Here is a 23461-nt window from a genome sequence, read left to right as displayed (position 1 = left end):
TAGAACACGAACCATTTTGGATTAAATCTGCTAGTTTGATGTTTACCATCGTGGCTCGCAGAAGGCTGCTCTGACGACGTGCTAACATCCATGCTAACTCGCACCGGCTCTGCCTCATCAATGAGCCGTTGCTCTCTGATGAAAACACGCCTCACCTCTGACCCCCTGTGTGTTCATGTATCAACCATAAGGTGTCGCCATTGCAACCGTATCACCAGATGCCATTAAAAGCTCTAGAGACCGTCTTTGGTATCGCTGTTTTGGTGCATTAAAAAAAAAAAAAAATTACGAAAATAAAAAAAAAAACACCAACGCTTAGCCTGGCGGGGGGGGGGGGCAAGTAAAGCCTGGCGGCCCGCCAAGCCTATAAAGCACTGAGGGAAACCCTGGCTTAGCAGTACACTTTTCTAAAAAGATGCATTTTAAGGTCTTTCTTAAAGGCTTCCACCGTCTGTGGGGCCCTGAGGTGGTCTGGAAGAGCGTTCCACAGACGGGGAGCAGCGGCCTCAAAGGCCCGGTCCCCCATGGTCTTGAGCTGAGTCCTGGGCGGGGGCAGACGGTGCAGATGGCCTGACCGGGTCCTGGTGGAGGTGTAGGGTGTGAGCAGGTCTGTGAGATAAGTGGGGGCATCACCGTGGAGACAGTGGTGGGTGTGCAAGAGGATTTTGTATTCAATACGGAGGTGAACCAAGCCCCAGCACCTCACCCACGGTAGAAGATGCGACATCAAGGGGGAGCCAGGAAGACAGTTCACACGAGAGTGGGTACCAAGCCCCAATAACAGAACTGAACATGAGAGTAGCTGACCTGAGAGACAAGATCATGACGTCCTGGGGGAACTCAACACCCTCCTGGCTGCCAAGGCTAAGTAATGACAAAGTACCATCGGAATCTCTACTGGAAGATATTAACACAGCACTGCTAACTATCCCTACCAGCACCATCACTGAGACCAATCAGCTGATATATGCAACAGCAACAGTCATCCTACAAGATGAACAGCATGAGTAGCCAAAGTGACCAAGAACCTCCATGCAAAAAAAGGTTAGAAGCAAAAATCATGGCAACACGGAGAGAAGTCAGCTTCCTCACAGAACTAAGCAGAGGGGTGAATGTCAAGAAAGTACTGCCCAAGAAATACAGAAAGCTGTCAATAACTGAGGCACTGGAGACTGCTAAGCAAAGACTCACAGCCCGAGCTACCCGCCTAAAGAGATACACGAGAGAAGTGGAGACCAGGAGAATAAACAGGGTGTTCTCCAACAATCCAGCTAAGGTCTACTCTTAGTGGCAGGGTAGTAAGACCACAGCAGACCCACCCAGGGCTGAGACTGAGCAATACTGGAAGAGTATCTGGGAGAAAGATGTGTCACACAACACCAATGCCCAATGGCTGGCAGGCTTGCAGGCAGAGCACAGCAACCTCCCAGAACAAGAGCCAGTAGTAATTACAACAGCAGATGTACAGGCAAGCGTGGCCAAAATAAAGAGCTGGACAGCTCCAGGGCCCGACAAGATTCACACCTACTGGCTTAAGAAGCTAACTGCACTCCATGAATGCCTTGCAGCACAAATGAACCAGCTGCTAATATCAGGGACCCACCCAGAGTGGCCAACCCAAGGTCGGACAGTCCTCATCATGAAGGACACCCAGAAGGGAACAATACCATCAAACTACCGGCCTATAACCTGCCTCAGCACCACATGGAAGCTCCTATCAGGCATCATAGCGGCCAAGATAAGTAGGCACATGGATCAGTACATGAGTGAACCACAAAAAGGGATTGGCAATAACATCAGGGGGGCCAAACACCAGCTACCGGTTGACAGGGCAATCGCCCAAGACTGCAAGGCCTGCAACCCCAACCTGTGCTCTGCCTGGATTGATTACAAGAAAGCCTATGACTCAGTGCCACACACGTGGATACTGGAGTGCTTGAAACTGTACAACATCAACAGGACTCTAATGAGCTTCATTCAGAACTCAATGGGGCTGTGGAAGACAAGTCTAAAGGCCAACTCAAAGCCAGTGGCAGAGGTGAGCATCAAATGCGGCATATACCAATGTCCCCGCTGCTGTTCTTGCATAGGCCTGAACCCCCTCAGCCAGATCATTACCAAGAGTGGCTTTGGATACCGGTTCAAGAGCGGAACAACTGTCAGCCACCTCCTCTACATGGATGACATCAAACTGTATGCCAAGAATGAGCATGGCATCGACTCCCTGATTCACCTCACCGGGATATACAGCAATGACATCGGGATGTCATTCGGACTGGATAAGTGTGGACAAATGGTACCTAGAAGAGGGACCATGAGGAGGCAGCTGGAAAGTCAGCCACAGCCAAATACCTACAGAGAGTAAGACAGGTCCTGAAGAGCCAGCTGAATGGCAAAAATAAGATCCAGGCCATAAACACCTACGCCCTACCAGTAATCAGATACACTGCTGGCATAATATCCTGGCCACTGGAAGAAATGCAGGCCACTGATATCAAGACAAGAAAGCTCCTTCCAATGCATGGAGGGTTCCACCCTAAGTCCAGCATACTGAGGCTATACACCAAGAGAAAGGAGGGACGCCGAGGACTAATGAGTGTCAGAGCCACTATCCAGGAGGAAACCAAGAGCTTCCACGAGTATACCAAGAAGATGGCACCTTGTGATGATCTGCTAAGTGAATGCCTCAGACATCAAAAGCCCAGTAAGGAGGAACCAGAGGAGCTATCATGGACAGACAAAGCCCTGCATGGCATGTGCCACCGACAAATTGAAGAAGTGGCTGACATTGGAAAAACATACCAGTGGCTGGAAAAGGCTGGACTGAAGGACAGCACAGAGGCACTAATCATGGCTGCACAAGAACAGGCCCTTAACACAAGATCAATAGAGGCCGGGATCTACCACACCAAACAAGACCCCAGGTGCAGACTTTGCAAAGAAGCCCCAGAGACAGTACAGACCATCACAGCAGGGTGCGAGATACTGGCAGGCAAGGCATACATGGAACGGCACAACCAGGTAGCAGGCATAGTGTACAGGAACATATGTACCGAGTATGGACTGGAGGTCCCAGGGTCCAGATGGGAGACACCTCCAAAGGTGGTCGAGAACAATCGAACCAAGATCCTGTGGGACTTCCAGATCCAGACTGACAAGCAGGTGATGGCCAATCAACCTGACATAGTGGTGGTGGATAAACAGCAGAAGACAGCTGTGGTGATAGATGTAGCAATCCCAAATGATGGAACATCAGGAAAAAGGAGCACGAGAAGCTGGAGAAATACCAAGGGTTGAGGGAAGAGCTAGAGAGAGTGTGGGGCATGAAGGCAACAGTGATACCAGTAGTGATCGGGACACTGGGAACAGTAACCCCCAAGCTGGGAGGATGGCTCCAGCAGAGACCAGGAACAAAATCTGAGATCTCTGTTCAATAGAGCACAATCCTAGGAACAGCTAAGATCCTGCGCAGAACCCTCAAGCTCCCAGGCCTCTGGTACACTGCAAAAAAGGACAATCTAAATACAAGATATCAACACTAAATTAAAGAAAAATACTCTTCAAACTAGTGAAATTATCTGTCCATGCAGCAAGTGAATTTTACTTAAAACGAGATCTTGATATAAGAATATTAAACCAAGAAATAAGTCTCTGTATCTTAAATATATCTTAAATCAAGTGAGATGAGATATTTTGACTGAAAACAAGACTTTTGAACGTGGTAAGATTTTGAATTTTTGCAGTTTTTGCAGTGTAGAGGACCCGAGCTTGAAGGAGACAGACACAATACTGCCGGGGTGGCAAGAACACAGTTTTATAGTATATGTACGAGGGTGGACCCAAAAGTTCCCGGACTGTAGTTATAACTTTTTATTTTTTAATCTTCGCAATTATTTGAAACTGTCACCTTCAAAACACTCTCCTTTGGCTTGAATACAATGCTGCACCCGAGATTTTCACTGTTCAGAAGAGTCGCCATGACGGTGCGTAATTGTGCCGGAAAGATAGAACTTCGATTTTCCTTCCCCCGCTTGTATGCCTGTCTTACCTTTCCGCTGCCGCTCCAGTTTCATCTTTGACAACAAAAAGCAGTCGCCTGGGGCCAGATCAGGTGAACATGGCGGTGGGGAGGCTGGCTGGTCACGGTTTTAGTCCATAAATATGCTTTACGCACAACATTTGGTGCTATTTCTGTGCGTAACGGGGCGTCCTGTGGTCTGCTGTCTGTTATGATGCGGCCATTTCCGGGTACCTTCGTCTCACTGCTTCTAATAACCGCCTGAGGATTATCTGTCTGGATCTCTACAATACTCCCATCAGTTCTGCAATGTCATCAAAAGTCCTGCGTGGATCTGCCAGGGCGTCTTCTTCAGTTTTTGTGACGTTTTCCTCTGTTCTGGAAGTGGATTTTTGTCCTCTGCGTGCCTGGTCTTCGTGATGTAATCTGATCGCTCTTAAAGGGCCCAAACCACTCAGACACCCTAAGAATCCTTCTTAAAGAATGTCTGCAACATGGTGAGTGTTTCTGCTGCTGTTTTTCCCAATAAAAAAACAAAATGTTTTGACGGAGCGCATATCCGTGGATATCCGCCATCTTGAAAAATCGAAGAGCGGGGTGTCACTCTGTCAACACAAACAGTGACTGTCAGCTGACCGCATCACGGGGGAAGACCAAACCTGGCACAGTTATGCATGAGGCTATCCTGTAGCGACATCTAGTGGCCAAAGTCGGAAATTCATTGTATTTTTTTATTAATAGAATCAGTCCGGAAACTTTTGGGTCCCCCCTCGTATATACATACATGACCCGAGCTTGAAGGAGACAGACACAATACCGCCGGGGTGGCAAGAACACAGTTTTATAGTATACGTATATATGTATGTGTGTGTGTGTGTGTGTGTGTGTGTGTGTGTGTGTGTGTGTGTGTGTGTGTGGTGTATACCTATTGATGGTGCGGTTTTTACTCTTGTTTTTATTATTGTTTTACTGTTCAGCACTTTGCGTTGTTTTTATTAATATGAAAAAGTGCTACACACACACATATGTTACAACACATATATGTCAGGAGCAGGTCGGAGAACAGAGCTTAATGGAATACTACTACAGCAGTAATCCCAGCTAGGGTGACCACCCGTAGCACGTGTGTGGAAAATGTTTGAAGCCCATTTCACGCATGTCACAAATTGAGACTGTGTCCCGTATAATCAAAGCTTGCTCACCTCACTTGCCACACACCCCTAAGTGAAGAACTGCGGTCAAGCCAACTGGCGCTCTGACAAACACAGCAGAGTGAGCCGACATGTTGTTTAGCGATGCACACATATTTTACACACTATGGTAAAAGTGAACCGCGGCGCTCTGACAGTCAAGTGAGCAGACACGTTGTTCAGCGGTGCGCACATATTCTACGCATTGCGGTAAAATCAAAACCAAGAGGATTGCAAAACAAACATTAAGTGCCACGGATCACATTCACCTTTTTCATAATTAATAGAATACACATGAATACTATTGATAAAAATCAAAACTGAACAACAAAGTAAATGAAGGAAAGCCTGCGCTAATGCTGATTTTCAATCAACAGGTCAAATGAGATATTGAGCTAAAATACTTTATTTCTCTTACAAATATCAAGATAAAATTTCTGCAGTATTTAAAGCTAAAACAAAGAGCTGTGTTTGAAAGAGACACTACAGTCAAGGGATTCACCGGTGATTTGGAGTAAATAGGTAAATAACCTGCGAGCTATTGAGAATAGAAACTCTTTTTTTTTCATAAAAATATTAATAAAAATTAATAGGAACATTGCCAGAGCAAACAAAGAGGTGTGTCTGAACCAGATTGTGTAGTAATGTGATTTGCAAGTGATTTGGATTCAGTAGATCAATTAACCTGGGAGTTATTGAGTTAAAATACTGTATTTTTCATAAAAGTATCAATGCAAATGATTGAAAATATCAAAAGCTAAAACAAAAAGGCGTGTTTGAATCAGACACTATAGAAATGCGATCCACAAGTGATTTAGAGTCAATAGGTCGAATAACCTGGGAAAAACAAAACACACTGAAAGCTAAGGGCTCATTTACAAGGGTAGATTATTATACAGCAGCAATTAGATCTGTTAGGGGAAAAGGGCAACAAGAATTAACATTAATATACCATGTAAAGTGGTATCTGCTGGAACTTGGTATACTGGTATCAGTGAGTGAGTCTGCCCGCCAGGTGGGAGGCCCACCACACTGGGCGGTGCTCCACATTGTCCCTCAGAATCATACCCCTTGTACCCCATTGGGCTCATTAGCAGGTGGTCATCCTAATCCCAGCGAAAGGGGAAATATGCAGAGAATGTGGGAACAATAGTTACTTCGAAACCCAACATCTAATCTGACTAAGAAACAGCTACTAAGTCAGTGCTCGAATATCCGCAAGAGGAACTTACTGTCACAGTTGGAGATTGATGAGGTGCAACAAGAATGGGTACCAAGGCCCAGCACGTCAGGATATATATAGATCAGGGATGGGCAACTGGCCCGCACCCTCCCTCCGTACGGCCCCCAATTAACTTTTGAAAAAGAAAAAAAATGTGTGTTTTGTAGTGCTGTCAATGGATTAATTGCGATTAATCGCGAGGTCTGCCAATTGGGTCAAAGAAAAGAACTAGAGGATGTCTTTTTCCTGACATTTCCTGACTGATTTATGAGGATTAGATTCTTCATTGCAATTAATTTCAACTTAAAAACAGTTAATTGTTGACAGCTCTCCATGAATTAATCACGATTAATTGCGATTAAAACGCTAAAACTGACAGCACTAGTGTTTCGCTGCACACATTGAGTTGCAATGACAGTTTGGCCACCAGATGGCACGCCCTCCACACCTCCAGCGTCCACCAATGCAGAAGATCAAATCAAATCAGATTTTATTTATACAGCACTTTTCATATTAATAAAAACAACGCAAAGTACTGAACAGTAAAAACAGTCATAAGAACAAAAAGAACTAGAATTTGGCACTCAGAGAGCGCATACCTCCGCCACAGCTCAAATCAGTCACCAACAAGAACACCATATATAATTGCACAACATTGTGATTGGGGGTGTGATTGGAGCGGAGCGCTGCGGCATGTGGTGCCTCTGTCTGTCGCCCTGTCACCCTCTCTCCCTGTGTGTGTGTGTGTGTGTGTGTGTGTGTGTGTGTGTGTGTGTGTGTGTGGGTGTTTATCTGAAAAGGAAAACCGAAAAGCAACATAATTTATGTTATTTTACTTGATTTTAATTTGAAAATGGACCGGATTCTCTCATATTTTCCGTTCCTGACTTCCTGTGTGATGCGATCTGCTCTGTCCAGCTTCAGAACTGGCAGTGCACGGCGCGCGGCTCGCGGAGAAAACAGAGAGGAGCGGAGTGGCCGTGGTCCACGGCACGAGCTGCTACGGACGCGGCGGTCCCCCACACCTCTTGTATGAACCATCAGATAGGTTAACAGGGGCGCCGATCTCCACTTCCGCGTCGGAAGCGGCACATCCTGTGTGAACCAGGCGTTTGTCTCCCCCTGTCGGCGGGCCTGCCCAACTATGTGAAAGACTCCCTATCTCTCAATGATAAAGAATCCTTTACAAAATTCCTGGATCCAGACAGTGATCCAGATCTTCACCAAAATTTAATGGATTCTAAGTTAGCCCAAGACCCACCTTTCCACAAAGTTTCATTGCAATCTGTCCATTACTTTTTCCGGGATCTTGCCAAACAAACCAACCAACCAACAAACCGACATGATTACATAACCTCCTGGCGGAGGTGATAAAAACCGCGCCTTCAAACAGTATGCACCACACACGCACGCACGCACACACACACGCACACACACACACACACACACACACACACACACACACACACACACACACACACACACACACACACACACACGCACAGTCTTGTATTTCTATCCTCGTGGGGACCGTCCATTGACTCCCATTCATGTCTAGCCCCTAACCCTGACCCTTACCCTAACCCTAACCCACACCACAACAAAGCCTAACCCTAAAGAAATGTTCTTGCACTTTTACTTTTTTCAGTAACAACAACATGGTCAAGAAAACACTGTTTCTCCTACTTAGGACCGGAAAAAGGTCCCCACAAGGCACGTCGTTCCACGTTTTGCTATCCTTGTGGGGACATTTGGCCCCAACAAGGATAGAAATACGAGAATGCTCACACACACACACACACACACACACACACACACACACACACACACACACACACACTCTCTCTCTCTCTCTCTCCCATTAATTTGCACAGCAGAGGAGACATGGCATGGCACTGAACATCTTGGGAAAACACTACCGGTGGGGCCACCCACACCAGGAGAAGACGAAGGTCATTAATATTGGGGCCCCAGCGCTCGACCCCCGACCCCGACAGACCAAGGGAACCCACACACCGAGGTGTGGAGCCCCCCAGGCCAGCTGGGACCAGAGGACCGGGGCACAGTAACCCCAGCGTTGGACCAGGACCAACTCCCGGTGTGAAGGACCCCCCTGAGGAAACACTGGAATTAAACAGCTAAAACATGATAAAATATGATACAAAATTAAAATAAAATAATACGATAGGATTACAAAGTAAAAAAGTAAAACAAGTTGAAAGTACATAATAAAATAGAATAAAAATACATAAATAAAGATGGAATAAGAGGACTATAAAAGGTTAATTAAAAGCCAGATTAAAAAGGTGTGTTTTTAACCTCCCTTTAAAAATATCAACAATCTCTGCGGTCCTGAGGTTCTCCGGCAGGCTGTTCCACAGGCGGGGGCTGTAATGGCTGAAAGCCGCCTCGCCATGAGTCTTGGTTCTGGCTTTAGGAACACACAATAGGCCGCTGCCAGAGGACCTCAGGGCCGCGAGGGTCGATAGGGTAAAAACAGATCAGCTAAATAAGAAGGCGCAAGGCTGTTAAGACATTTAAAAACTAATAAGAGAACCTTAAAATCGATCCTGAAGCGGACAGGGAGCCAATGCAGCGACTGTAAAACCGGTGTAATGTGGGCCCGCCCCCTGGTCCCCGTCAGCACGGTGGCTGAATTTTGTAACAGTTGTAGGTTTGAAGTGTTCTTTTTGGGAAGACCAGAGAGCAAGGCATTACAGTAGTCTAATCTACAGGAGATAAAAGCTGCATTAGCACCTCTGTACTGGCCTGAGAGAGAAACGGGCGACTCTGGCTTTATTCTTAAGATGATAAAATCCAATCTTAGTTATGTTTTTAATGTGTGGAATAAAACTTAGCTCAGAGTCAAAAATCACGCCCAGGTTCTTCACTGATTGTTCTGGTTTAAAATCTAATAATTTAGGTAAAATTTTCTCTCTCTGACCTTCAGGACCGATAACTAAAACCTCAGTCTTGTCCTGGTTGAGCTGTAGGAAATTCACTGCCATCCATGACTTGATGTCTGAAATGCAGTTAAAAAGGGTTTCTATTGGCCCTGAGTCATCAGGAGACACGGCGATGTACAGCTGAGTGTCGTCAGCGTAACTATGGAAACTGATGCCGTGTCTCCTGATGACATCCCCAAGAGGAAGCATGTAGAGATTAAAAAGTATGGGACCTAAAATTGAACCTTGGGGAACCCCACACCTAATTTCATGAGTTCCTGAGGAACAAGTATCCAGACTTACATAAAAACATCGATCTGTGAGAAAAGAACTGAACCAGTTAAGAACAGAACCAGAGAGGCCCACCAGGTGACTCACAATGTGTTTATTAAAATGTGCAACCCTGTCTCCTCAAAATTACGTTCTGAGAAAACTAAACTGCATTCTCAAAAACGTTTCAGAGAAACATATTCTGTCCCGTATTATTTTCGTCTTCAACATATCTTTTTTTTATTTTTTCATTATGCTTGGTCTGAAACGGAATTTTTTTTCCTGCTTTTTCTTCATCGTGTTGGTGGGTAAAAATGAGCCTGTATATTCATCTGGGATGCATTTTACTCTTCTGAAAAGACATTATGTTCATTTACTCGTTTTTAGTGATGTTTGAAGGTTCCATGCAGTCTTTTTCAACTTATTCTTGCCGTTAATTATATGCACGCATGCACGTAGTGACTAGTTCTGTTTTGGAGCTAATATTTACCTCCTAACATACCTGCTTTTAGGTTTTTTTAAAGAGCAGCTCCAACACGATCTGCCGAAGACAGCTGGAGCTTCTCCGACGCTGCACTGTGCGTCTCTATCACCATGGAAACCAAGACTTCGTTCTGCGATCATCTGGAAGTGATTACAACATTATCGTTCTGAAATGTCACTTATTTCTGATAAAATAAATGTGTATTTCCCCTTACAGCGGTCTGCATGCTCCTCGTTGCTTCCACCTTACGACAAGTCCCAATATGAAACGACCACATAGCTCATTAATTTATGATCCAAATATTAATTCATGATCCAAGTTATGACCAAGATCTATATTTTAAAATCAAGTGTCTCTTGTTGGTCATGTAAATAATATCATGGCGAATCACGGACTGAAGGAGTGCTTTTTTTTTTTTTTAACAGCGGGCGTTTCTTGGAGAAGTTTGAGCACAAATACAATTCTCTGCATTAAATAATGACTTCAGGTAGACTTTCAAAACGTAATCACTAAAATATTTTTTGAAACAGATCAGATGCCACAATATGAAACTTAAAAAAAAAAAGACTATCAAACGGAGAAGTTTCTAAATTATAATTTACACAATGCTTCTCTAGCAATAAATGTACATTTTATCTTCATATTTTCCACTCAGTTTATGGATGTGATCTGTAGTTTTTTTTGTTTAAATGCGCAATCTGTCTGTTTTGTCTTCTAAAATGCCGCCCGGCTGGTTGTTAGGCTGTTGCTAAGGACTCTGAACTCTGACCCGGAAGTACGTCACGGACTTATTTTTTTTAAACGGAGTGAGTTTTTGCTCTTAAACTAATTATATTTGTCTACAAATATGCTTCTGTGCATTATATAACAAGTTCTGTTTAATTTTAAGAGTAATATTGGTTTTTGAATCAGATGTGTGAATGCATCTTCATACATCAAGCAATCAATAAATCAATCACTCCATCTGCATTCATGTGTAATAACATTAAGATCATACGTTTTTAACGGTTTTAATAGTATTCCAGTAGATTATGTAGTTTTGACATAACGACAACAAAGAAAAGGGTGTGATTTTGTGTTTTAGTGATTTTGTTATGTTTTGAAAGTCTACCTGAAGTCATTATTTAATGCAGAGAATTGTATTTGTGCTCAAACTTCTCAGAGAAATGCCCGCTGTTAAAAAAAAACAAACAAACACAAAAAACAACTCCTTCAGTCCGTGATTCTCCATAATATTTATGACCAATAAGAGACACTTGATTTTAAAGGAGTCATATTATACTATTTTTCAGTCACGTCATATAGGTCACGGACGACCAAAAACATAGTATATAAGTTTGTTTGCCCCAAATTCGTCCTACGTTCGGAGTTTGAGCATTCTAAAAAGTGGCTCTGAGGAGCCTTCTTCAGAACAGCTCATAAATGTACTGTCGTTAAGAAAGCACCTTACAGGAAGTTACACCGGAAGTTTCAAAATAAAACACAATGCACAACCTCACGGACGTAAACTTTTTCCTATGTGTTGTTATTACGCCTTCTCGGGAGGCACGAGAATCAGCTGAACAGGGTCCCAGACAGTAGCAAACGCAGAAATTACCATTTTTATATAGAATGAACCAAACAAAAGTAACTATTGGATAAAGAAAAGCTCTTATTTGAGATCAAAACATAAACCATGAACTCACCCTTGCTGGAAGTCTATAAATTACAGATCAATGTGGCTGGACGAGCAGAGCGACCTTACAGAAGCGAAATGAGGTGTATTTTTTTTTATTTTATTTTCTGTTTATATCGTGTTGTTCGTGTGATATCGAGAGCAGAGAGCCTCTCAGAGGAGCAGCTCTCTTCATCCGGACGGCGCTGCCGGTGTGTGTTGACTTTGCGCCCGGCGCAGGTCGCCTCCGCTGGGCTCCGGAGCTTAGCAGCCTTCCGGCGAGGAGAGGAGCAGCCCAGCAGCCGCCCGCGAGCCGTGCGTCTCCGCCGGCTTCGGGACCAGCTTCCGTGGAGCAGCTCCGGGCCGTTTACCCAATCGGCCCCAACTCGGCTCCTGGAAGTCAGACGCCCGGGCGCCGTCACAGCCGCGGCCGACTCAAAGTGCCTCTCTGCTGGGGAGAGGAGCTCCGCTACGCTCCCATCCAAGCTAATTGTGGCTAAGTTAGCGAAAACTGTCAGCTCGTCAGCTGACCCACCTGGAGACGGTGGAGGAGCTGACTTTATGAAAACACTGGCGATGGATGAGAAAATACAGCCGAGATGAGCGACCTGTCCGGGGGCCGGCCAAAGGCTGGATCCTCTTCCGGGGGGGAGTGGCGTTCCTCTTCCTGACGTCAGAAAGAGGAAGATTTCAGAACCGCCTGTTTGAGTGTATATTTTCTTAAAAGTGGAGTGCACAATTGAGGGAGGTGACTGAATTTTTCACTTCTGGGGGATCATACAGAGGCTCTGGGAGGCAATATGACTGTAAAGACACCTTTTTAAAGTGCATTTTGCATAATATGACTCCTTTAAAATATAGATCTTGGTCATAACTTGGATCATGAGTTAACATTTGGATCATAAACGAGCTATGTGGTCGTTTCATATTGGGACTTGTCGTAAGGTGGAAGTAACGAGGAGCAGGCAGACCGCTGTAAGGGGAAATACACGTTTATTTTATCAGAAATAAGCGACAGTTCAGAACGATAATGTTGTAATCACTTTCAGATGATCGCAGAACGGCGTCTTGGTTTCCATGGTGATCAGGACGCACAATGCAGCGTCGGAGAAGCTCCAGCTGTCTTCTCTGGTGGCAGATCTTGTTGGAGCTGCTCCTAAAAAAAAACCCAAAACAGGTATCTTAGGAGGTAAATATCTAAAGTGTTCTGACACCAGATGGTGATTATAGTTTTTCTTCTTCAGAAACTAGTTCGTGTGGCCACTTTTATTTATTGTACTGGTGTGTTAACTGTCATAATGTTAGACATAATTTGTTTAGACTGTTTTTGAGTAGTTTTTATATGCATTTTTGATTATCATGGCCACTTAACCATTTGTATATTTTAATTTTTTATATAAGTTAAATTACCTTCTGTTGTTTTGGTCCAGATTACGTTTTAAGGTAGTTTGTGACATTTATATGTTTATTTTTGTAAGATTTGAGTTTAGGTTAACATGTACAATCATTTTTTCATAAAGATAATACTGACTTAAAGTTTCAACTGGCAAGCAGCTCCATGCAGCATAAAGAAATAGCCAAAAGAAATTGACATGTTTGAATAAATGCAAATAAAATAGTTATTGACTTTCTGCATTAAAAAAAAAAAAAAAAAAAAAATCAAGCCCTCTGAGGCAACCGTTGTTGTGATACTGGGCTATACAAAAATAAATTGATTGATTGATTGATTGATTGAAATATTAGCTCCAAAACAGAACTAGTCACTACACAATGTGAGAGCTAGGTGTGCCTGCATATAATTAACGGCAAGAATAAGTTGAAAAAGACTGCATGGAACCTTCAAACATCACTAAAAAAGAGTAAATGAACATAATGTCTTTTCAGAAGAGTAAAATGCATCCCAGGCTCATTTTTAACCACCAACACGATGAAGAAAAAGCAGGAAAAAAATCTGTTTCAGACCAAGCATAATGAAAAAATAAAAAAAAGATATGTTGAAGACGAACATAATAAGGGACAGAATATGTTCCTCTGAAACGTATTTGAGAATGCAGTTTAGTTTTCTCACAACCTAATTTTGTGGAGACAGGGTTGAAATGTGGTGGTCTACTGTGTCGAAGGCGGCACTCAGGCCCAGTAGAACCAACACTGTGAGCTTTTTATTATCTAAATTCCACCTGATATCATTTAAAATCTTTAAAAGGGCGTCTCGGTTCTGTGGTTCACTCTAAAACCAGACTGATGTCTTTCTAAAATGTTATTGATCATTAAAAAGTCATTGACTTGGTTAAAAACCAGTCTTTCTAAAACTTTACTTAAAAATGGTAAGTTGGATACTGGTCTGTAGTTATTAAAAACATCGGGGTCTAAATTGCTCTTCTTCAGAAGGGGCTTCACCACCGCCGTTTTACAGGCAGTGGGGAAGACACCCGTCTGAAGAGAGCTGTTCATGATATTTAAAATCTGTTCCTCAAGGAATCCATAAAGTGATTTAAACAGTGGTGTGGGGATGGGATCTAAAAGGCAGGTTGTTGATTTTACTTGGGAGAAAACTGGATCAAGAGTCCTTCATCAACCAGGTCAAAACTGTCCAGTGTTTCCTCAGGCATGGACAACGGTTCAGCTGTGTTCACTGATAGAACCTGTTGGGGTAAAAGACTGGACCTGATGTCCATGATTTTAGTTCTGAAGTGGTCTGCAAAGTCTTCACAGAGAGCGTCTGTTGGCTCCCTAAAAGCTTTATTAAAATTAGTGCCAGTTAAAATGTTGAAGGTGGAGAAGAGGAACCGGGGGTTGTCTTTGTTGTCTGAAATACGTTGAGAGAAGTGGGAAGTTCAGCCTGTTTAACTGCATTATTGTAAATTTTGAATTGTTGGCGTAAAATCTGGTGATGTACAGTCAACTTGGATTTCCTCCACCTTCTTTCAGCACTCCTGCAGTTTCTTTTCAGTTTATTGATTATATCATTCTTCCTCCACGGGGGTTTGGAATGGCCCTTGATTGTTTTAGTTAAAAGTGGAGCGACTGAGTCCAGGCTGGACTTCAGTTTACTGTTAAAATTGTCAACAATAAAATCACAGGGTGCAGGTAAAATCACAACAGGAGTGCTCTGTAAAGTCTCTATAAAATCTGCAGCCACTTCAGAAGTACGGTAGCGTCTCCTCACTGTTCTCACTGGGGCCCCCTGCTGGTTAAAACTGGTGATGTTAAAAAACACACAGTAGTGGTCAGACACAGCCAGGTCAACAACAGAGGACACACTGATGGACAGACCGTGGGTTATAACCAGGTCCAGGGGGTGTCCTCTGTTGTGAGTTGGCTGTGCGACATGCTGTTTAAAATCTAAACAGTTTAAAAGGTTTAAAAATTCTCTGGACATTGAGTCCGAGATGTCGTCAACATGTAGGTTAAAATCACCAGTTATTAAAATTCTACTATATTTAGAATAAATTATTGTTAAAAGTTCTGAAAATTCACTGATAAAAAGACTGGAGTACTGAGGGGGTCTGTAGACAGTTAAACACAGGATCGGGGGACTGCTAAAAACAAAGGCGTGGTGCTCAAAAGAAGTAAAAGTATTAAAAGCTACTGCACACATGCTAAATGAGTTTTTTTTTTAAATGGAGGCAGTCCCTCCACCCCTCTTACCCTGTCTGGTTGAATATAAAGTTAAAACTCGGTGGGGAAGCCTCAGTGAGGATAACAGGTGCATCAGTGCCGCCATGTCTCAGTGAAAAGCAGACTGTCCAAGTTATTATCTAAAATAAGATCATTAATAATGAAAGATTTGTTTAAAAGAGAGCGCACATTCAGCAGGGCCATATTAATGGTGGTGGGCGGGCTGGATGTGCGCTCTTGCTGAAGTTTCACTGATAAAAGAGTCCTTTGTTGTTTAAGAAGAGTCCGGGGGATGTGATGTCTGCACGAGGTGATAACTGAGATATTGTGTGCAGTGTGTGGTGTGTTTGGGAGCAGTGAAGGTGTGTGAGGGGTGTGTGTGGCGTGTGGTGGATGGGGGGGGCTTCCAGGTAGTCAGTCAGCGGGGGATGTGTGGACTGTGTGCTGAATGTTACCTGCTAAAATGCAGCTGCCCAGCGTGCTCGGGTGAAGTCCGTCCTGATGATAAAAAGCTGGGCGGTTCCAGAAAAGGTTAAAACTGTCAATGAAATAAAAGTTGGAGGCTGTGCAGGAGCGCTGAAGCCAGGTGTTGAGGCCGAGCAGTCTGGAGAAGCGTTCAGCGCCCCTGGAGAAGGTCGGCAAAGGTCCAGAGATAAAAACCGACCTCCCACAGCTCTCCAACAGGTTAAAAAGGTCTTTAAAATCCTGCTCGGTGACTTCCAACTGCCGCCGGGCTGTGTCGTTAGTGCCGACGTGAACGATGACCCGGCGGACAGTGGAGGGGAGGGACTGCAGGAGCTCCGGGAGTCCGTGGAGGATCATGGGGACAGTAGCACCAGGAATACACCGCGTGACGGCATTAAAAAAGCGAATATTCCTGATGCTACTGTCCCCAACCAGGAGAGATGTGGGGGAAAAAAGGGGACGGGGCGGGGGCGGCTGCGGGGTGACGGTGTCAGTGTCCGGGGCTGGGGAGCGCTCCGCCAGTCCAGCGGCACCGCCGGCAGCAACCTCGCTGCTGGAGCGGTGCTCCTGGCCCTGGTCCTGGTTCAGGTTCTCCCCGTGGTGGTGGTGGTGGCTCCCGGAATGCCTCTTCACGGCCTCCCTGATTAGCCTCAGGCGGGCAACGGAGGCCGTGGTCCGGGGTGATCACCGCGGCTCTGGGACCGGCGGGGCCGCGGCGGAGTGTCCTGGGGCCGCGTCGGAGAGCTTCTTCTCCGGGGCCGAGGTGGAGTAGGCCCGGGCCGTGGCGGAGTGATCCGAAGCCGGGGCGATGAGCTCCTTCTCCGGGGTCGTGGTGGGGAGCTCCTTCTTCGGGGCCGAGGTGGAGTGGACCAGGACCGCGGAGGAGAAATCCATCTCTGGGGCCGGGGTGAAATGATCCGGAGCCGTGGCGGACTGATGGCGTTGCCTGGTGGTGTCTAGCGGCGTGGCTTCCGGGGTATCGTGGCGGCGAGCAGCGGACCCACCAGAGGACGCGGGAGCAGCAGAGGCCGCAGCAGGCCGCGGACCCTCACCACCCGCCAGGCTGTCGTCATACTACACCAGGGCACTGTAGCGGTTAGAGAGGGGCAGTGGAGGCGAAGCCGCGGTGGGCTTAGGCTTGCGGCCCTGCACTACCACCTGGTCCGGAGTAGAGCAGGAGGGAGCCCAGGGAGCTGGAGCGGTGGTGTTGTTCATGAAGGAGGAGATGAGCATGGATTGTCCCTCGGCCAGCGTCCGGGCCTGCTCCAGCAGATCGTCTTTTTCCCTGAGCTCCTCCGACAGCCGGCGGATGTCCTCCAGCAGGTCGGTGACGATCCTGTTCGCCTTCACGACCAGGGGGTGCAGGCGAGGTCCCCTGTGCAACGCTGCGGCCATGTTGGGCTGGCAGCACGGCCTCACACACCGGTACCCACACCTCTGAGAGGCAGAGAGAGGCACGCTTCTGCCCCTCCCCCCGTCAATTCTCGGCAGCCCACCACGATGCCCACCCCCCTCATCGACAATTTCATGGGAGCATGGCCCGCCACCGGGGCATCAAGACAAATTCAAGACAAATGTGGCCCTCTCCACCATTTAAGTTGCCCATCCCTGATATAGATATAGATACAGATAGACAGACATCTGGCTGCAGTAAATTTGAGTAAAACACAGCTTGCTGATACCATGTCAATGCACTGATAGAAACACAGACGTCAGGTTGTGAATAACAAATTACCAGGGGTCATCAGGTCAGTAGGTAATCCTAATCCTGTGCAAACTGATCTTAAAACAGACTTTCACAATCCTGATATGTGGAAATTGAGAAAATCAAGATTGTAGTACAGACCTCTATACAGGTGTGCAGCTGTGATCGGTTGAGTCTTATGCGTCTGATCCCATCTTTCTTGTTCTTCCTTTTGCAGGTTAAAGCAATCTGACCGAACTGCTGCATCAGTACATCACCTCAACACCATGACATCGTGAGTATCCTGACCAACACCAAAACAAAGATGAACAACAAACATGATGTCCAAACTTTAAAGGAGGATTAATTTCCTCTGGATATCTTTGTTCTCTGGGTTGACTTACCCTGAAATTTTCAATCGTTGATAAGCATGACTACGAAGCAGATTATCAACTCAGCAGTTCAACTCAGGGTTTTCCAGTGGTAATCAGTGTGCATTCACAGAAAAGGGGAGGAGTCTGCAGCTTCTGACCAATTGCAAACCCGACAGATCAATTTACGTCACTATTGAAGAGAAGAAAATCGAACATAATTCAGGGAAAAAGCAACACTGTCGCTGCAGCAAAAGCCCAGAAGGAAAGCTGGCTGGAAATTGCCAACTCTGTTAATGCAGAAGGTGAAATCAATGTTATTAATAACGATATTAATTCATGGGACATCATGAACAGACAGCACTCTGATCACTCATTTTATCTGTGTTATGGCACAGACATTTTGGGCAGAGCTTGCTCAGTGTTCTTCCTTTAGTTTAGAGTGATGAAAACTAGTGGTTAATAGTTGTTTGTTTAGGACCCCTGGAGAGCACAGTTGCACATTCAGCTCATTTCCACGTATTTTCTGTGTCCAGTATCGTGAATGTGTGGTCATTTGTGCCGCCATGGCACACACCTGCCCTCAGACCAGTGGAACAGAAGAGTAGTAGAGCAGTAGGCATGCACCTCCTGTTGTCCTTCACGTGGAGGAGCCACCCAGAGCAGGATGAGTGGGTCTTGAAGGCCTTGTTGGTCTTGTGGGTCACTTCATGTGCAGATTTGGTAAATGAAGTCTGAATGACAGGACGGTTTTCCATGTTTTTTTTTTTTTTTTTTTTTTTCCTGCAGCCTCAGTAACGTCTCATCCAAATATAAAGACCTGGTCAAAACAAGCATCCTGATCTCAGGAGGATGTCCCAAAATCTACCAGTTAAAACCCAAGAAGGACAATATTGGCACTGTGACCAGAATGACTGTTGGAGAGAGAAGCCTGAACAGGCCCAATAAAACCGTCCTGCTGGTTGGTGAAACAGGAAGTGGAAAGTCTACACTGATCAACGCTCTGTTCAACCACATGATGGGAGTGACCTGGGAGGATAAAGTCTGGTTTGAGATAGTGAAAGAGGAGAAGACGTCTGATCAGAAAGTGAGTCAGACTTCAGACGTTATTATGTACCAGATCTTTGGTGATGAAGGTAACGCTCCACCCTTCTCTCTGACCATCATTGATACTCCTGGATTTGGAGACACCAGAGGGACTGAACGTGACACCAAGGTCAGTGAAAGACTGCTGGGCCTGTTTCGAGCAGACGACGGCGTGCACAGCATTCATGCTGTGGGTCTGGTGTTGAAGTCAAGTGACAATCGTCTGAGTGATCGACTGTTGTACGCCTTCAACTCAGTGATGTCTCTGTTTGGAAAAGACATGGAGAAAAACATTGTGGCTCTGGTGACTCAGTCAAATGGACTCACACCTAAAAACGCTCTTGATGCTCTTGAAGGAGCCAAAATCAAATGTGCAGTTAACAAGAAGAACCAGCCCACTCACTTCCTGTTTGACAACCTGCAGAAAACAGAGAGAACAGAGGAAGAAGAATTCATTGTGGAGCATGTATGGAAAATCTCCAAGAGAGGGATGAAGCAGTTCACTGCCTTCTTAGATGAAATAACTCCTCAGACACTGGATGAAACTGTCAGAGTCCTGAATGAACGTGTTCGTCTGACAGCCTGCATCAAAAACCTGCAGGAGAGGATCTATGTGAAAGAGCTGAAGAGAAGAGAGATCCAGCAGAAACAGGAAGCTGTGAGAGAATGTAAAGAAATGATGAGAGAGAATAAGAAATACAGCGGTCATGTAGAGGTGCCATACAAAATAAAAAAAGACTTACCTACTGGAGGCTGGGGCCTCTTCAAGTATTCAGGAGCTGTCTGCTGCACTTCCTGTGAGGAGAACTGTCACTATCCATGCTCTGTGTCCTGGACTGCAGGAATGTGTGAGGTGATGAAAAAAGGCCGCTGTACTGTTTGCAGTGGGAAGTGTCCTGCATGGTCTCATGTCAAAAACAAATGGAGATATGTCACTGAGTCAAAGAGAGTTCCATATACTAACAAAGAGATGAAAGAGGAGTTTGAGAAGAACAAGTTGGCCGGAGATGAAGAAGAAAACCTACTGGAGACGTTAAAAGACCAGGAGACGAAGATGATGGAGGAGGAGAGGCCACTGCTGGATGAAGCCTACCAACATGTGATCAGTCTGCAGAAGATCGCCCTCAACGTCGACTCAGTGTCCACCTACGTCCTCTATGACTTCCTGATTGAGAAAATGTCAGAGAGAGGAGACCAGGAGAAGGTCCAGAAGCTGAAGGAGATGAAAGATAAAGCGGACCAACAAACCAAGTCAGGAGCAGCTTATGTGCGCAATACACTCAAGGTAGTTTAAAACTGGTACATGAAGTAAAACTAAGAGCTGAGCGTCCTGTCAGAGAGAAGCTGTTTTAAGTGTCCACTGATGTTCTGTAGATATGAAGAGGAGAAAGAATAGATACATAGAAGAATTATAAATTATATACATGAGAAAGCAAAGGAGGCAGGGAGAAAGACTCAGGGGTCAGTCCATCCTGAAGCTGGAGGATTAGCCCTGAAGCTACCAAATGTGGTGAGGACTGGATAGGATGAATTAATGTTTGGGATTATTGTCAAAAGAGGTTGAAAAAATGAATGTTGCTTTTCAGTGACACGAGTTCACAGTAGAAAGTTTGACTGATTCTATTTTTTTTTCTTTTTATCCTTTACACTTTGATTTTTTTAAAAGTATCATGTAAGCTCATTTGATCATATATTATTTTATAATCCCGCTCATATATAATCCCATGCATGCTGGCTGTTGTTCAGCTCAGTAAAGTATTGTTGTGTTTGAAATCCGACATTATTATCTTTTGCTTCTCTGCTCATTTTGTTGTTTTATGATAATGACAATAAATATTCTGAATCTGAATAAAGTAGAACAGGATGCAGCTGTTGAACTGAATATAACCCCACGAGTCGACATCTTGTCCTGATTGGCTGGTGTGAAGAACTCACCTGCAGATCCCACGTGGGTTGAGTGCATGAGTTTTTTGTTTTTTTTTTCCCAATGTGTGCTTTTGTTTTTTTTTTTTGTTTTTTGTTTTTTGTGGAGAACTGAGGCTGCAGTTGGTTCCCTTGGTAACAAGACAGGACCACATGTGTCAGAGCAGAAAGTGGACGGGAGAATATTAAAGCCCTGTCTTCCAGTGGCTCGCTCTCGTCCAGAGGCGGCCGCCTGCTGGAGCTCTCTGAACTTCCAATCTGACAAAGAAAAAGATCTTTGAAGATTTCTGAAGCTGGAAAGAGTCAGCCTTTGAGGTTGATGAGAATCAGACACACAAATTTAGATTAAAATCAGATTATCTGGAGCGGCGAAATCTGAACACTGCTCTCCTGAATTATCCAAATCCAAATTAATACAAGTCTGAAATTTAAGACGAGTAAGAACCAACACAAAATCAGTTCTCTTTGACAATTATTCATTTATTCTGGTGTTTTACCTTTTTACCATATTTTTTTTTAATCATAACTTGTAATCCTTTCAGTGAATAAAACCCATAAAGGTTAAAAGTTCTCTGGTGGAGTGGTGTTATTTCTCTGAGTGAGATCCAGATAGGTATACGGGACAATACAAGGTTTCTTCAGAAGTGAGAGACGTTCCGGCTCCTGAGAGGTGAGACTTCAGCAGAACCCACACCACGGCACACTACTGATCCCACACACACACCACATGGACAGGGTAGGGAACCTGGAGTAGAACCCCTCACCAGGACCACCAAGGGGGTCCAGAGTTCTGGGAGAAGCTTTATGTCCAGCTGGACGAATCAGAGGGGAGGAAAGTCTTCAGTGATGAAGTTAGTGGGACAGGCGCTCAGGCCCTCCCCAGACTCTCCAAGACCAGAACTTTACCTCAGTAAGAGACCTTTGTTGTCTTACAGTTTTTTTCTATTGGTTTGGTTCATTTCTAGAGACAGAAATAACATTTTCAAAACTCTAAAATCATTTGGCAAAACAGTTCTATAGTTCAGCTCAACACCAGAGTTCATTGGTAAAGCTCATCTCTCTCCCAGAACTGTTCAGGAACAGTGAGGGAACGTTCTAGAGAGAGCTGGTTCCTCCTGAATGAAGGAACAGTGAGGAAGGTTCTAAAGAGTTTTGGGTTCCGTCACCTGTGATCCTCCTGAGTTCTGCGCAGCTGGAGGTGAAGCCGCTTCACCACAGCCTGGAACCGCCGGTTCTGGATCTGGAACCACAGGGGAGGAGGGTCATCAAGTTCTTTAGAACCATCTCTGTATTTAGAAACATCTGTACATCTATAGAAACCTTTGAATCTCTTTAGAACCATCTCCATGTCTATAAATCTAACTTTTGAAAAAAACTCCACAGTTTTAGAGTCATCTTTAGAACCATCTGTAGGGCTTCAGAGCAGTGTCTATAGCTTTAGAACTGGTTTTAGAACTATGCCTCTGGCTTTAGAACCCTCTGGATGTTCTACCTGGATGTCCCTCCTGATGCGACGCTGGACGCTGGACCCCTGGCAGCCGGTTCTTCTCGGCGATGTCCCCCCTCCTCCGTTCCGCCTCCTCCTTCAGAACCTGGACCTCCCTGTGGGCCGTCAGAGCCCTCTCCAGGTCGTTCCTCAGGCTGCGGACCGCGGCTTTCTTCTCCTCCAGCTCCCAGGCTGCCACCCCCCGGTGGGCGGCCATCTTGGCCCGGTAGGTGGGGGTGACAGTGTTGGGCTCTGGCCGGGAGGTGGCAGCGGCGGCGGCCTGGAGGCGGGCGTTGCCCCCGGCGACGGAGAGGAGGCGGAGCCGGAGGGCGGAGCCACGGCACCGCAGAATATCCAGTTCCGCCTCCTCCAGGACGAGATCCCTGCTGGTGATGCTCAGCTGCTCCAGGAGCAAAGCATTCTGGGAAAAAAGAAACTGACTGCTTTGGTTCCATAAGAGTCAGGAGCAGTATCGGCGTTGGTATTGGGAGCAGAAGATATCTCACATTAATATAAAGGACATCAGTAAAACAATAATATCAGTATCGATCAATATTGATCATAAAATTTTAAAAAAGAACATCAGTATCAGCTGATATTGATCATATCAATAATAAAAGATAATCAGTATTGGCTGATATTGATTGTAAGTGTCATCTAAATGATTTAATAAACATGAAGAGGTTAAATGTTGCAAGTTAAATGAAATTCATATTTTTCTACAAATGCAAAAATGTCTTTTGTTTAAAGTTCATTATTGTTAATGTAATGATGAGTTTAAATGTTATTGTGGTGGGTTTTTTTTTTGTCTCTTTTGTAAATGTTTCATTATAATACTGCTCGTTATCGCAAGGTTTGGCTCAGAGTGAGAGGCTGCGAGAGCTGCATGTGTTCAGAGATGTGCAGAGATCTGACTGAGCCACGTTTGAGCAGCTGGGCCAAGTAGCCAGCAACATAAGGTATTTGTTATGATTGTGATGTAAGACACGATTAATGTTGTAAATGTGTTGTTCTGATATGATATTATGATTGTTTAGACTGCACG

General features: G+C 45.1%; 1 protein-coding gene across 2 annotated transcripts; it reads left to right on the top strand.

The window, feature by feature from the left end:
* Nucleotides 1–8259: 8259 nt before the first annotated feature.
* Nucleotides 8260–21500, top strand: LOC115383793 (uncharacterized). 2 transcript variants are annotated; one of them, XM_030085987.1, is made up of 3 exons: nt 8260–8450; nt 17789–17845; nt 18711–21500. In XM_030085987.1, exons 1-3 carry the CDS (start codon nt 8320–8322, stop codon nt 20299–20301), a joined length of 1779 nt encoding a protein of 592 aa, XP_029941847.1. In that variant the 5' UTR covers nt 8260–8319; the 3' UTR covers nt 20302–21500. The 2 variants fall into 2 exon arrangements, with proteins under 2 accessions (XP_029941847.1, XP_029941848.1); XM_030085988.1 differs by lacking the exon at nt 8260–8450 and adding an exon at nt 17945–18033 and having other exon boundaries at nt 16394–17845.
* The last annotated feature ends 1961 nt before the right edge of the window (nt 21501–23461 follow it).

This window comes from Salarias fasciatus (genome assembly GCF_902148845.1).
Source record: "Salarias fasciatus chromosome 23 unlocalized genomic scaffold, fSalaFa1.1 super_scaffold_20, whole genome shotgun sequence".
NCBI lineage: Eukaryota > Metazoa > Chordata > Actinopteri > Blenniiformes > Blenniidae > Salarias > Salarias fasciatus.
Note: the sequence above shows the minus strand (reverse complement) of the source record. Positions and strands in the feature narration are given on the sequence as shown.

Coding starts and splice junctions, on each gene's coding strand:
- LOC115383793 (XM_030085987.1), top strand. CDS start 8,320: ATGGCACTGAACATCTTGGGAAAACACTACCGGTGGGGCCACCCACAC. Junction 8,451..17,788: donor AAGGGAACCCACACACCGAG/GTGTGGAGCCCC, acceptor TTCCTTTTGCAG/GTTAAAGCAATCTGACCGAA. Junction 17,846..18,710: donor CACCTCAACACCATGACATC/GTGAGTATCCTG, acceptor TTTTTCCTGCAG/CCTCAGTAACGTCTCATCCA.